This window comes from Ostrea edulis, chromosome 7, assembly GCF_947568905.1.
Source record: "Ostrea edulis chromosome 7, xbOstEdul1.1, whole genome shotgun sequence".
NCBI classification, from domain to species: Eukaryota; Metazoa; Mollusca; class Bivalvia; order Ostreida; family Ostreidae; genus Ostrea; species Ostrea edulis.
In genome coordinates, this window is record NC_079170.1 from 9,600,883 (window position 1) to 9,615,051 (window position 14,169).

Genomic DNA, 14,169 nt, shown 5'->3' on the forward strand with positions numbered 1-14,169 from the left:
ATGTCATTTTATATTTTTTTCAAACTCTCGAACGCCGGGCATCATGACTACTCCTGTATTTGCAGTCTTTGTTATATTGGCGCGTTTTCCCGCCATTATTGGAGAATCGTCTAATATCAGCAGCGTCACACAAGCGCACTGTAAGTACTCTGATATTAGACAGGAACTGGATGCAGTCCGACAGTTACTTAACCAAGAAACCTTAATCAGAATGTTGCTGGAAAAGACGCTGAAGAGTTTGGTGAAAGAGGTTGAAGAATGGAAGAGAAATGACGGTGTACTCGAAGTGGTTACTCCTAACCTGACTACTGAAGCAGGACCCAGTAAGTATTATAAATCAGTAGTACTGTTAAACGTCTTAGCTTTAGAGAATCGAAATATTGTCAAAACAGCGTAAAACTGCAACTTATCACTTAGTAGCAAAATCATAGATAAAATGGCAATAACTCTGCAATTCTAAAATAACAACATTTACATTTTCAGAGGGAAATCCAACATACGTGAGATGGGGTAGAAAATCCTGCAACAAGGAGTCAAAGTTAATTTATTCTGGTAAGAGAATGAACTAATTAATGTGGATTAAGAAGGTTGGGAATATATCCCGATCTCGATCCGGATAAATTTCATATTCATGAGTAACTTCTTAAAATAATTGCATATTGTGCAGTTTTAGATGGTCATCATTTATATTGAATTGTAGTCACCCTTTTCCCGAAATATCTGTGCTTTATAATCGAAAGTCCGAATCGCGTGGTTTTTCCCTTCCGACCCGATATGGAAAATCTTTATTTATATCAAGTTTTAGGAGACTGTCTGAAGTATTCTTCAACAATCTCCTACACACAATAAATTATGTTATATAGGACCATTACTTTAGTGACTTCACTTCTTTGTGTATATCTTTGTTTTAAGTCCCGTCGGAGTTTTCACTCGTATTGTGACGTCACAAGCTGTAAGTGAAGTACCACGTGTTTACCGGTAGATCTATGTACGGCGCTCAGGAACGGTCAAAAATAAGATGCATAAAGGTACCCCACATGGACATAGAAAATTTCTCGATAATACGACAAAAGTTATACACAAGAAGTAAGTTTTTTTTTTTCATAGAGTGGGTCAAGTCTCCATACTTTCATTTACAAAACATTTTACACCTGAACATGTACAAACATATTTCACTCAGTTCACAAAGGAGACTTGGCCCACTCTGTGAAAATCTGCTAGGAAAAGTCGAATTTACTGTTAGTTTGTGCGTTTTTCGCGTATACGTGAATTTGAATAGGATTTTTTCAATGTTCCTTTGAAATGGGCACATCGAACAAAAGGCCCATGGGCCACATCACTCACCTGAGTCACCTTGGTCAATATCTGAAGACTTCCCATATATATTTGCATGTAAAAACCTTAGTCCCTATTGTAGCCCCAACCTACCCCTGAAGACCATGATTTTTATATGCCTGTCATTAGACGTATTATGTTATGGCGCTGTCCGTGCGTCTTTCCGGCCGTCCCGGGTAATGTTTTCCGGACTTTTTTTCCGTAACGGATGCATGTACAACTTTAAAATTTGATCACAATATCTCCCTCAATAATTGTAAGAGTGAGTATGCATTACAGCTGGATTGGTTCATCGTTAACCTACTTTAGGGCTATAAGTAGGTCAAACTGTTTTCCGGACTTTTTTCGTTACAGATATTGCGCTGAAATTTACACATAAGCTTCCTTTCAGAGAAATACAAGTTCAGTTTGCATTTCAGCTGAGATGGATTGGTCCGTCCGTCCGTGACCTACATTAGGACTAAAAGTAGGTCTAATAGTTTTCCAGGCTTTTTTCCCATTGTGGATACAGATATTGCCCTGAAATTTAGTCGGAGGCTTCCTCTTGAAGGAATACAAGTTCAGTTTACATTTCAGCTGGATTGGTCCATCCATGACCTACTTTTAAGCTGTAAATAGGTCAAAGTTTTCCGGGCTTTTTTTCATTACGGATACAGATATTGCACTGATATTTAGTCATAGGCTTCCTCTCGGAGGAATACAAGATCAAATTTGCATTTCAGCCTTGACCTACTTTTTGGGAAAAATAGGCCAAACAGTTTTCAGGGCTTTTTTCATTGCAAATACAGATATTGCCCTGATATCTAGTCAGAGGCTTCCTCTTGGAGGAATACAAGTTCAGTTTACATTTCAGTGGGATTGGTCCATCCTTGGCCTACTTTTTGGAAAAAATTAGGTCAAACGGTTTCCGAGCTTTTCTTTCATTATGGAAAAATATTGCTCTGATATTTAATCAAAGACTTCCTCTCAGAGGGATACAAGTTCAGTTTGCATTTCAGCTGGATTGGTCCATCCTTGACCTACTTTTGGACTACAAATAAGTCAGACAGTTTTCCAGGCATTTTTTTCATTACGGATACAGATATTGCCCTGATATTTAGTCAAAGGCTCACTGTACGACAGGCGTATATTGTACCATTTGCGGTACTCTTGTTACAAACTTGAATCTGCACTAAGTCAGAAAGCTTTCATGTAAATGTCAACTTCTTTCGCCCAATGGTTCTTGAGAAGAAGATTTTAAAGGTTTTTTTACCTATATATTTGTATGTAAAACTTTCATCCCCTATTGTGACCCCAACCTTACCATACTTTGAACAAACTTGAATCTGCACTATGTCAGGAAGCTTTCATGTAAATATCAGCTCTTCTAGCTCATTGGTTCTTGAGAAAAAGATTTTTCCTATATATTTCTAGGTAAAACTTTGATCCCCTATTGTGGCTCCAACCTAACCCCAGGGGACATGATTTGAACAAACCTGAATCAGCACTGTGTCAGTAAGCTTTCATGTAAAGCTCAGCTCTTCTAGCTCATAGGTTCTTAAGAGGATTTTCCCTATATTTCTATGTAAATCTTTGATCCCCCTTATGGTCCCATCCTACCTCCTGGGGCCATAATTTAAACAAATGTAAATCTGCACTGTCAGAAAGCTTTCATGTAAGTATCAGCTTTTCTGGCTCAGTGGTTCTTGAGAAGAAGATTTCTAAAGATTTTCCCTATATAATTGTATGTAAAACTTTGATCCCCTATTGTGGCCCCATCATATCCCTGGGGGCATAATTTTAACAAACCTGAATCTGCATTAAGTCAGGAAGCTTTCATGAAAATATCAGCTTTTCTGGCTCAGTGGTTTTTGAGAAGATTTTTAAAGATTTTTCCTAAAACTTTGATCCCCTATTGTGGCCCCATCTAACTCCCAGGAGCCATGATTTGAACAAAATTGAATCTGCACTATTTCAAGAAGCTTTCATGTGAATATCAGCTTTTCTGGCTCAGTGGTTCTTGAGAAGATTTTTAAATAACCCCACCCTATTTTTGCATTTTTGTGATTATCCCCCTTTGAAAGGGACATGGCCCTTTATTTGAACAAACTTGAAAGCCCTTTACCTAAGGATGCTTTTGGCCAAGTTTGGTTGAAATTGGCCCAGTGGTTCTGAAGAAGAAGTCGAAAATGTAAAAAGTCTACAGACGGACAGACATACAGACGATGGACTACAGGCGATCAGAAAAACTCACTTGAGCTTTCAGCTCAGGTGAGCTAAAAAACGTTTTTGGAAACTATGGATTGATTGTTTTAACTATAATGCAAATTTTTCTTTTTGCGGAGAGTTTCAATTTTAACTTTGATATTTGTCCTTCTGCAAGTTCTCGGCTCAATAAAGTCACCCATCTTCTTTGTGATACTTCTCCAAATACTGATGGTGTCTCTACACCAGTGAAAAATTAATTCCTGAATGGGATGTGAAACAACACAGCAACAATGTTCAGTGCATGGAGCGTGATCTTTGACACGAGAAATCTAAGCAAATTATAATATTTGTTGATTACATCACAGGTAATTAATGAATTTTAGATGTTAAACTAAATTATACTATAGCTGTTAATCAAGGAGTTTATGATGTGATTGACGATAGTCAAAGAATTCTAAAAGGAGGGTTTCTGTGTCCTAATTACATATTGTATATGAAGAGTCAACATCTACACTGTTCTACAATAATTCTTAAAAAGATGTACCATTTCTAGAGCAAAGGCTATCAGCATATACAAAGTTACAGCAGTGCATGATGGGAAATATATATAAAGCGTACCGGAATGCAAAGAGGTCGCAAGAAAAAAATGCGTTGATGCATTGAGCAATGACAGATATCTCTTATAAATAATCCTTGTAATGTATTTTATTCCGTAAACGAATACACATCTATGGGGCAAGGGCTAACAGAAAATATGTAATAGGTTTTGGTATTTAATTAAGTACCGCCCTTGATAAAATGATTTTTAAAGAAAAAAATGCCGTAATTTTTAGGAAGAGAAAGTTTACATGTATTTAACTTTTTAAAAAATATTTTAATAAACCATCCTGTTCAAGGTGAAATAAGGCATAAATTAATCTGTAAAATGGATTATATCTATTTGATAAACCCTTTTTAAAAATGATACCTCTCTCATTCTGGCAAGCTTTATAGAGATATTCCGTCGTATTCACTACTGCAGCTTTATACGAATACATTCTGATAGCCTTTGTTCTAAAAATGGTGATTCTTTTTACCGAATTAAAAAAACCCAGTATATATTAGTGGAGATATTTACTCTTATCTATATCTCATTATTCAATTCTGGCGTTTAGGACTAACCCTTTTACCAAATCCTCTGTACATTATATACACACAAGACAAGCAACTCAACATGTACATTTTCATTTCAAATTCAAAGCATCTGCCATAGTAATATTTTTGTAAGCATAACACCTCGTGCCCTAGCTTTGAATGTATTTTCAGCACTAAGGGATAATTATTTATTTAGGTCAAGCAGGAGGAACATTGTACACGTTAAAGGGAGGGGCCGCTAATCCGTTATGCTTAACATTCGACGTTTTGTGGGGAAATCGATCCACTGCTTCTGAATATGGACAACTGTACGGTGCCGAGTATGAAACGGATTTCTGGGGATCAAACTATGATGATAAAGATGTTCCTTGCGCCGTCTGCCAACTAAAAACACGAAAGCATATCATCATGATTCCAGGGCGGAATAGATGTCTACCCGGCTGGATGGAGGAATACCACGGGTATCTAGCATCGTCAAAGATCAAAAAAGACAGATCAAGGGGATTTTATACGTGTGTCGATGAAGGGGCTGAACTGCTGATGGGAGGAGGAAGAAATGACAATGGATATCTATTTTACGGTGTGGAAGCCAAATGTGGAAGCTTGAAATGTCCACCATATATCGACCATAAACCGATCACGTGCGTTGTATGTTCGCAATAATCTGCAAAGTCAATACTTGTATTGTCTGGGTAAAAAAACCCAGAAATGTGTGATTAACAAAGCTTGCCAATAATAAAACTCCTCACTTTCATGTGTTTTGATATTTTATCATTTTAAACTCTACACCTATACCCCTCCAGGGTGCTTGATATTTTATGCATCTGAATATATTTTGTATCTGATCATTCAATGTAACTTTAACTGCTGAACAAATGTTGCCAAATTACTCATTTCATCATTCCACTTTTCTCATCACTACGTGAAATTCTGATGGTCATTCCACTTTTCTCATCACTACGTGAAATTCTGATGGTCATTCCACTTTTCTCATCACTACGTGAAATTCTGATGGTCATTCCACTTTTCTCTTCACTACGTGAAATTCTGATGGTCATTCCACTTTTCTCATCACTACGTGAAATTCTGATGGTCATTCCACTTTTCTCTTCTTTGGAGAGGATCCTTCTGTACTCTCTTCAGAATGAATCTCACTCAATTTGTCCTTGACCCACTTCTGGTCGTCTGGTAGGTCACCTGATGACAGGGCTACTGCAGCTTTTAAGGCTCTTCTCTCCTCTGCATGAAAATAAAATTAAAAACCATCCTCATGTTCTTTGAATAAATACAATTATAAATCATTTTTACGACCAAATATTTACATTTCCAATGTTTTTTCCTTTGATATCTTTACCATTTGTAAGGACAGCCATTTCCTCATGAATGTAAACAATGTGCGTATGAATATTGATAAAAATACATGTAGTTAAACTACAGTACTTGGCCATAAGTAAGTTCCCAAAGAAAATTTCCACTATATATTTCATACAAAACCATATACTTTCAAAATCTTCCCTCGGAGCCAATTCTCCCTCTATTTGGATGAAATAAACACCATTTTGTTTAGAAATAACAGAAGTAACTCATATTTTAGAACAAAATGTTACGATGAAATACCGCAGAGAGATAACATTTTATTCCTTATACTAAGTACTCTCAAATTTAACTTCATATTAAAATTGTCATATCTTTACAATAGATTATCATATAATTATTCTGAAATCATTAGATGATACTGTGAATACTTCTGAGATCAGTGCTTTTTATTTCATCAAAATTGATCAAGAAATGAGTTCAAAAAAATTGTTCGAAAATATATGATTTTGTATGAAATATATAGTGGAGATTTTCTTTGGGAACATACTTTAATATGGCCACGTACTGTATTTTAACAGCTGGGAATATTCCAATAGTATCATGAAGTATGCTGGCGTAAAGCATCACAGTTCATGTACTCATGTATTTTAACGGCTGGGAATATTCCAATAGTATCATGAAGTATGCTGGCGTAAAGCATCACAGTTCATGTACTCATGTATTTTGAAAAATGAAGTTTACTTCTTAACTGTTCTATATTCCCATTAATACATCACTAATACATCACTAATACATCACTAATACATCACTAATACATCACTAATACATCACTAATACATCACTAATACATCACTAATACATCACTAATACATCACTAATACATCACTAATACATCACTAATACATCACTAATACATCACTAATACATCACTAATACATCACTAATACATCACTAATACATCACTAATACATCACTAATACATCACTAATACATCACTAATACATCACTAATACATCACTAATACATCACTAATACATCACTAATACATCACTAATACATCAACAATACATCAACAATACATCACTAATACATCACTAATACATCACTAATACATCACTAATACATCACTAATACATCACTAATACATCACTAATACATCACTAATACATCACTAATACATCACTAATACATCACTAATACATCACTAATACATCACTAATACATCACTAATACATCACTAATACATCACTAATACATCACTAATACATCACTAATACATCACTAATACATCACTAATACATCACTAATACATCACTAATACATCACTAATACATCACTAATACATCACTAATACATCACTAATACATCACTAATACATCACTAATACATCACTAATACATCACTAATACATCACTAATACATCACTAATACATCACTAATACATCACTAATACATCACTAATACATCACTAATACATCACTAATACATCACTAATACATCACTAATACATCACTAATACATGACTAATACATGACTAATACATCACTAATACATCACTAATACATCACTAATACATCACTAATACATCACTAATACATCACTAATACATCACTAATACATCACTAATACATCACTAATACATCACTAATACATCACTAATACATCACTAATACATCACTAATACATCACTAATACATCACTAATACATCACTAATACATCACTAATACATCACTAATACATCACTAATACATGACTAATACATGACTAATACATCACTAATACATCACTAATACATCACTAATACATCACTAATACATCACTAATACATTAACAAAGTCCATGAATACGTGTAGATGCACCCCCCCCCCCCCCCCAAATAAAAAACATTTCTACCTGATATGATAAACTAAAACATTTCCAAATTTTGATTGTTTAAATTTTTGCTCTTTTTCAAAGCAAATAAACTGTGATGGTCTGAGAACAGAAATGATAAGAGTGCTCACATTATCCATGCACAATGACACGAGCTGATTTCAGCATATACATGTACTAGGAAAGATAACCCAATCCTACCTGCATGAAGCAACACACTCCGACAACTCCTGGTGACGGCATTCTTGGCTTGTGCTTCATTGAGTCCGAACAGAAGGCCTCTACATAGAGCTCAGGAACATTAAAGTCAAGAGGATCAGATCATACACAGCAAACTGTTCACAAAAATCTTAATTCGTAAAATCACTTTTCATTGGTTAATAATTTAATTTCACTTGTAAAACACAATCTGAGTGGCTAATTTGACTTTTATCAACATTAACATCCCGGAGCCAGTTGCACAAAAGTTAATTAAGTTTAACAGACAGTTAACTTCAAGTTCACACTATATAAATGTTCAAGTGAATGGTACATCACAGTACATTTAGCTCCAGTTTCCATTTAGTTGCTACAGCAATATTGCTCCATGTCATAGAAAATCCATATTTTCTTTAGAATTATTTGTCAAATTACCTCAAATGCATTTTACTAATTGAATTATAAGGAATGAATGTAATTTCTATTCATTTTATATAATATAAACATGGTAAAATTGTATGCTCTTTTATAAACTGCTCCATCATAGTTAATGATATGTAAATTGACCCAACTTGCTTTTATATTGTATGAAATAAATAGAAATTACTTTATGCCTTTAATAAAATTTCAAGAAAATATCAAACAAACTTTGTAATTAAATTTCACTATAGTATTGGCATATTTTCAATTTCAGTTATTGTAGGGAGAATTATTTGCCAAAGAGTGATTCAAAGAGGTATAAAATGGGGTATATAAAAATGTTTATAGGCAATGACTCCTAACCATTCTTATCAAAGGTTCTGAAGGATACAGATTTGCTACATCATGTGGTCCACGCTGTTCTATTGCCTGTCAAACAAAACACACACCAGTAAAAATATCATAAATTTACTGCAATATTTGTAATTTCCAGACGTAAATACAGGTACAACTCAAATGAATATTGTCTTTTCAATACAAAAAGCCGACATTATTTTGTATTAAAGTCCACATTCTCCTTACCCTTTCTGATCCACTGGAAATTATGATGTTCTGCAATTAAAGAATTGTAAATGTCTACTGTCTCATCTATAAAATGAGAGAGAGAAAGACATAGAGAAAGACACAGAGAAAGACAGAGAGAGAAAGACACAGAGAGAGAAAGACAGAGAGAGAAAGACAGAGAGAGAGAAAGACAGAGAGAGAGAGAGACACAGAGAAAGACAGAGAGAAAGACAGAGAGAGAGAGACACAGAAAAAGACAGAGAGAAAGACGTACATAGAGAGAGAAGGACAGAGAGAAAGACACAGAGAGAAAGACACAGAGAGAAAGACAGAAAGAGAGAAAGGAACGAATGTTTTGATGACCCATCTACATACCTTAGATTTACTAAAACTGGCAAGGAGCTGGGAGTTGGAGATGAGATATCTTTTAACAGAACTGTCTCTAATGGCGGGACTGTACTGAATTTCAAAATGAATCCCTTTCTGCATGCCCTAGTAACATTAAACATTTCCAATCACAGAATTGAATGTATGACTGTACAAGAAGTGTAGATGTAACATGACTGATTACTGATGATGTATCAATTGTAAAAAAAATATATTTATCACTGTAATTTTTATTACACTGTATTGATGAATAAGCCATCCTGTGCATAAAAGACAAAAAGTATATTGTGTCCACATAGATTCACTGGTTCACTATCACGATTTCAGAATTAGAGAAAGGTTGCACGAAAGGTGAAGATAACGAACAGTGATCAATCTCATAACTCCTATAAGCAATACATAATAGAGAGTTGGGCAAACACAGACATATATTGCAGAATTTTGTATTTCTCGTGTACAAATAAAGGTTGGTTTACAATAGAACTGAATGATCCAGTACATTTTATATGAAAACTCCAAACACTGACTATATTCTCAGATTTCTCTATGACACTACACAATTAGTCTTCAAGGACAACAAGTAACCATGAGACTAATTCATTGTTGGACGAAATAATACCAAAAATTATGATACATCCATTGCTGATACACTCATAGAGGAAAAACATCAGTTCCAGCATTATTCATGAATAATTAGATCATTTAGTAACATTGCGTCAATCTAATTCAAATTAGATCTTTTGATCCGCTCATGCACCACCACTTTGTGTAGTGATAAACGTGATCTGATCAAAGACCTAACTTTAATTAGATTGTGATTACATTATTTGGTAACCTAGTAACACTGCATTATTTGGTAACCTAGTAACACATTATTTGGTAACCTAGTAACACATTATTTGGTAACTTAGTAACACTACATTATTTGGTAACCTAGTAACACTGCATTATCTGGTAACCTAGTAACACTACATTATTTGGTAACCTGGTAACACTGAATTATTTGGTAACCTGGTAACACTGAATAATCTGGTAACCTAGTAACACTGAATTATCTGGTAACCTAGTAACACTGAATTATCTGGTAACCTAGTAACACTGAATTATCTGGTAACCTGGTAACACTACATTATTTGGTAACCTAGTAACACTACATTATCTGGTAACCTGGTACATTGTTTTCTAACCTCGCTTAGTCCTCCTGGTGTTATTATTTTTATACTTTTCTCCATTTCCAGCTGTATTATATCAAGGTTGGTATACTTTGCGGCTTTCTGAAGCAGGAAATGAGTCATTAGAGACAATTCAATCTGATTAGAAGCAGAGTTGTAAAAACTAGAACTCTTATGTTATAATGATATGCATGCCTGCCTAAATTTTAACAAAATTAGTCAATACTACATTTCTTTTAAAACTGTGATCTGCTCATATCTTTGCAACTTCCTATTCTTGTCAGACACATTCTCAAACCACTGCTTATGCCATTTTGATTTTCAAAATGTCCCTGAATATATTTTATCTGAATTTTGAACCATAATTCACACTCAACAACATTTTAATCAATTTCCAGATTAATCAAGGATTTACTATGCACATTTCAGACTTTTTTCAACTATATACCAGTAATGCATCATATTTTAACACATATAATTTAAATATGTCCATGTTTTTTTTTATTATAAAAGTTATTTCAATTGATAGACTAACAGACAATATACACTCACTCACATACACACAATATGTTCATGTAATAAACTTACTAAGGGTGGGTTGATATGCGTTTATAAAAAGCATTTCTAGTAATTCAAAAGATAAGGATTGTAACTTTTATTCACCACCCACCCTCCTTAATTAAATTCTATAGGGTACTTTCAATGCCAAATAAACCTGTATATTCTCTGATTAGAAGGATAAGAAAAATCACTACTCACAACAAATATTTCAGAAGACGTCGGTCGAACAGCAACAATGTCAAATTCCTGGATCTCTGGCAACATCTAAGGATGCAGTGAAAACATAGCATCAAAACAGATTCACACAATTCTGCTATTATTCGGTGCTACATGTACATCTTAAAACATGTAAACTATTCAAACACCGAGTTGTTTATAGAATGTGTACTTGTACTAAGTCCGGGAGTAGGGCTGAAATGATACACCTCCTTCACGATATGATACGTATTGCAATAGTTTTTGCCACGATTCAATATTTTCAATATGATATATTTTACAGAGGAAACCAAAACTAACTTCAAAGAAAAATTTAATTACAAAAATTTTAAAAGCAAACTGTTTCCAAAGCAGCGAATGGTAAGATGCCTGTTGGTAATGTATTCTAAACTGATTACATTCATAATTGATTTTGTCAGATTCGAGGCTAACTACAGTCTGACTGTTATCGGACATCATTTTGTACCTCATGCATGTAAAAATAATAAGCCCAGTGTATATTACCAAACCCAAGTCTTAAAAATGTATCAAACCGAAGATTGAAGCAATTAATCGAACATTGAATCGAGTGTTTATATTACACATTATCGATATTTAGGGGAATCATTTCTACCCTATCAGAGAGGGCTACGTTACTGCAGCTAACTCACATAATGCATACACTTATGAGTAGTAAACCAAATATTTTCCACTTTTTTAAAACATCCTTTCCATTCATAAGTAAATGTATTTCTGTGCACTGAATATCATTCACATCCATTCATTTTGATATGAAAACTGTTAAGTAAAGAAAGGACATTTTTCTTGGTACATAGTACATATCGCCGAAAATACCAAGGTCGTGAAATAAATAATCCAAAGTTTTGTGTTAGCATTAGAGTTATGGCCTTCCTACCAACTCTCACTAGTGGGCTAACCCTTAAGCTTGATAAGCAGAGCACTAGACTGTCCAGTCTGAGGTCCTGAATTTGATCCCCAGCAGATACATATACCGTCTCTGTTACATTTAGCGCCCAAGTTGGGATTCAAGATACACTCTGGTGGGTGAGTGATTGTCCCCACTGTACTTTAGAAATGTTAGGACATCTCTTTCTTTCTTTCTTTCTCTCTCTCTGGAGGGGGACAATATGGTAGTGTTAGAGAAAAGGCCTTCCCAACAGCTCTGGCTAGTGATTAAATTTGATTGATGAAGCACTGGACTGACTGTGACATGCCAAGTGTCCAAAGTTCAATCCTCAGCAGAAGCTACCATCTCTGTTACACTTTTACATAGTTGCAATATTGTAGCCCTCTCCCAATTTTTTTTTATTATGACATTTTCGGAAGAGGGAACAAAATTGGAGAGGGCTACATTATTGGGTCTAACTTTTACAGAAAAGTAGTAGACTAAAAAACTCTTGGTCAGTAAATATGGTAGGTAGATTTATACTGGTTTAAATCCTACCTTACATTTACAGTTAATTGCAAATTGAATTATAATTATCATTATGTTTATTCAGGCAAAGCATCAGATAAATTACAAGTCACGTAATATATGGGCAGAAATTGTAGTACAAATCTGTACACTAGCAAACTGCATAAAAAGGTGACAAAAATTAGTCTCGAGTCTAAAATTGGGTCAGTCTGCAAAATGGAAAGACAACATTTTTTTCTTTGGCTGTAAGAGTTCTATGATTAATTGATTTTTTATAACCTGTATGAACATGGTGTTTAAATATAAATTTATAATTGACTAAAAACTAAATTTTTCATACCAAATGTTGCAACTGCTCACTGTCTGTCACATTCAGAGTCACTCTGCTCAGAATCTTAATGCGTTTACTGTCAACCTAACATTAAAAAAAAAAAAACACAAAATAAAAGTCCTGTACTATCACATGGTATCTAACAATCATAACCTGCTTAATATATCATAATACATGTATATTATTATATGCAAGACATGCCATTTTGCTTACTTGGAGATTTTTCAATTCTTCTTCAGTAAGTTTTAATGAACAGGCTTTCACCATTCCATCAGTAGACTATAGATAAACATAAATAAAACAGTTAGTGCAACATACTGAGACAATTACTTACTACAAATCAGTAATGAAGATTTTTTTGTTCCCAGACTTGCATGGTTAATAGTGTCATAAACTATTTGGGTGGGGGTGGGTCAATCACCAGTATAATTCACTATTTTGCACCTTCTGAACTGTTCAGGGTACAGTTTGGCAAATAAGACATGATAAGTGTATCTTCACCCTGCTACATAGAGTGCCTCATAAGCACCTCATTGCTAACGATGAACAGGTAAATTGTACCAATGCTCACCTGAGACACCTTAGCCCTGCTGTTCTTCAGAAGAGTTTTACCCACCATGATAAATAAATCATCACATACTGTAAATGGGGAAATGATTGTGGTGGTTTTAATTTCGCTATGTTTGTGGTTGGGAATTTTTCCGCGAAATCATTAAAACAACCGCAATCATTTTGTGACACAATATGTTTAAACAGTTACCAGTAATCCGAATTGAATTGAATTCCACGAAAATAAAATCACCGCAATTAGACCAATATGAAAAGCCGCGAACTCTAAGCACCGCGAAATTAAAACCACTTAGGCCACTGATAAAATATGTTGTGTTTCCGCTAACCCTACCGACCCTAAATTATAGCCCTGACCCTAGAAATTTTTTCCGCTAATTTGAAAAAAAAATTCGTCATTTTTCCGGAAAAAATATATTCTCGGTTTTTGGTTTTCTTTTTAGTTAGACATTGAGATGAAGTCATTCAAACGCTTTAACGATGTACAAAATTG

The 14,169-nt window shown here is 34.4% G+C and overlaps 2 protein-coding genes across 2 annotated transcripts in view; one reads left to right on the forward strand and one right to left on the reverse strand.

Annotated features, from left to right (window-relative positions):
* On the forward strand, nt 1–5,410 carry LOC125653743 (short-chain collagen C4-like). The gene is made up of 3 exons (XM_048883333.2): nt 1–323; nt 484–552; nt 4,853–5,410. The coding sequence occupies exons 1-3, from the start codon at nt 44–46 to the stop codon at nt 5,317–5,319; spliced, it is 816 nt and encodes a 271-aa protein (XP_048739290.2). The 5' UTR covers nt 1–43; the 3' UTR covers nt 5,320–5,410.
* LOC125653742 (ribonuclease P protein subunit p30-like) overlaps nt 5,402–14,169 on the reverse strand; it is an 11,297-nt gene continuing 2,529 nt past the window's right edge. The window contains exons 3-11 of the mRNA XM_048883331.2: nt 13,323–13,388; nt 13,119–13,193; nt 11,347–11,412; nt 10,603–10,689; nt 9,404–9,520; nt 9,047–9,076; nt 8,856–8,893; nt 8,048–8,127; nt 5,402–5,895 (exon numbers count right to left, since the gene is read on the reverse strand). Of these exons, the coding sequence (XP_048739288.2) occupies nt 5,750–5,895; nt 8,048–8,127; nt 8,856–8,893; nt 9,047–9,076; nt 9,404–9,520; nt 10,603–10,689; nt 11,347–11,412; nt 13,119–13,193; nt 13,323–13,388 (705 nt within the window). The 3' untranslated portion in view covers nt 5,402–5,749. The remainder of the gene's footprint in view (nt 5,896–8,047; nt 8,128–8,855; nt 8,894–9,046; nt 9,077–9,403; nt 9,521–10,602; nt 10,690–11,346; nt 11,413–13,118; nt 13,194–13,322; nt 13,389–14,169) is intronic.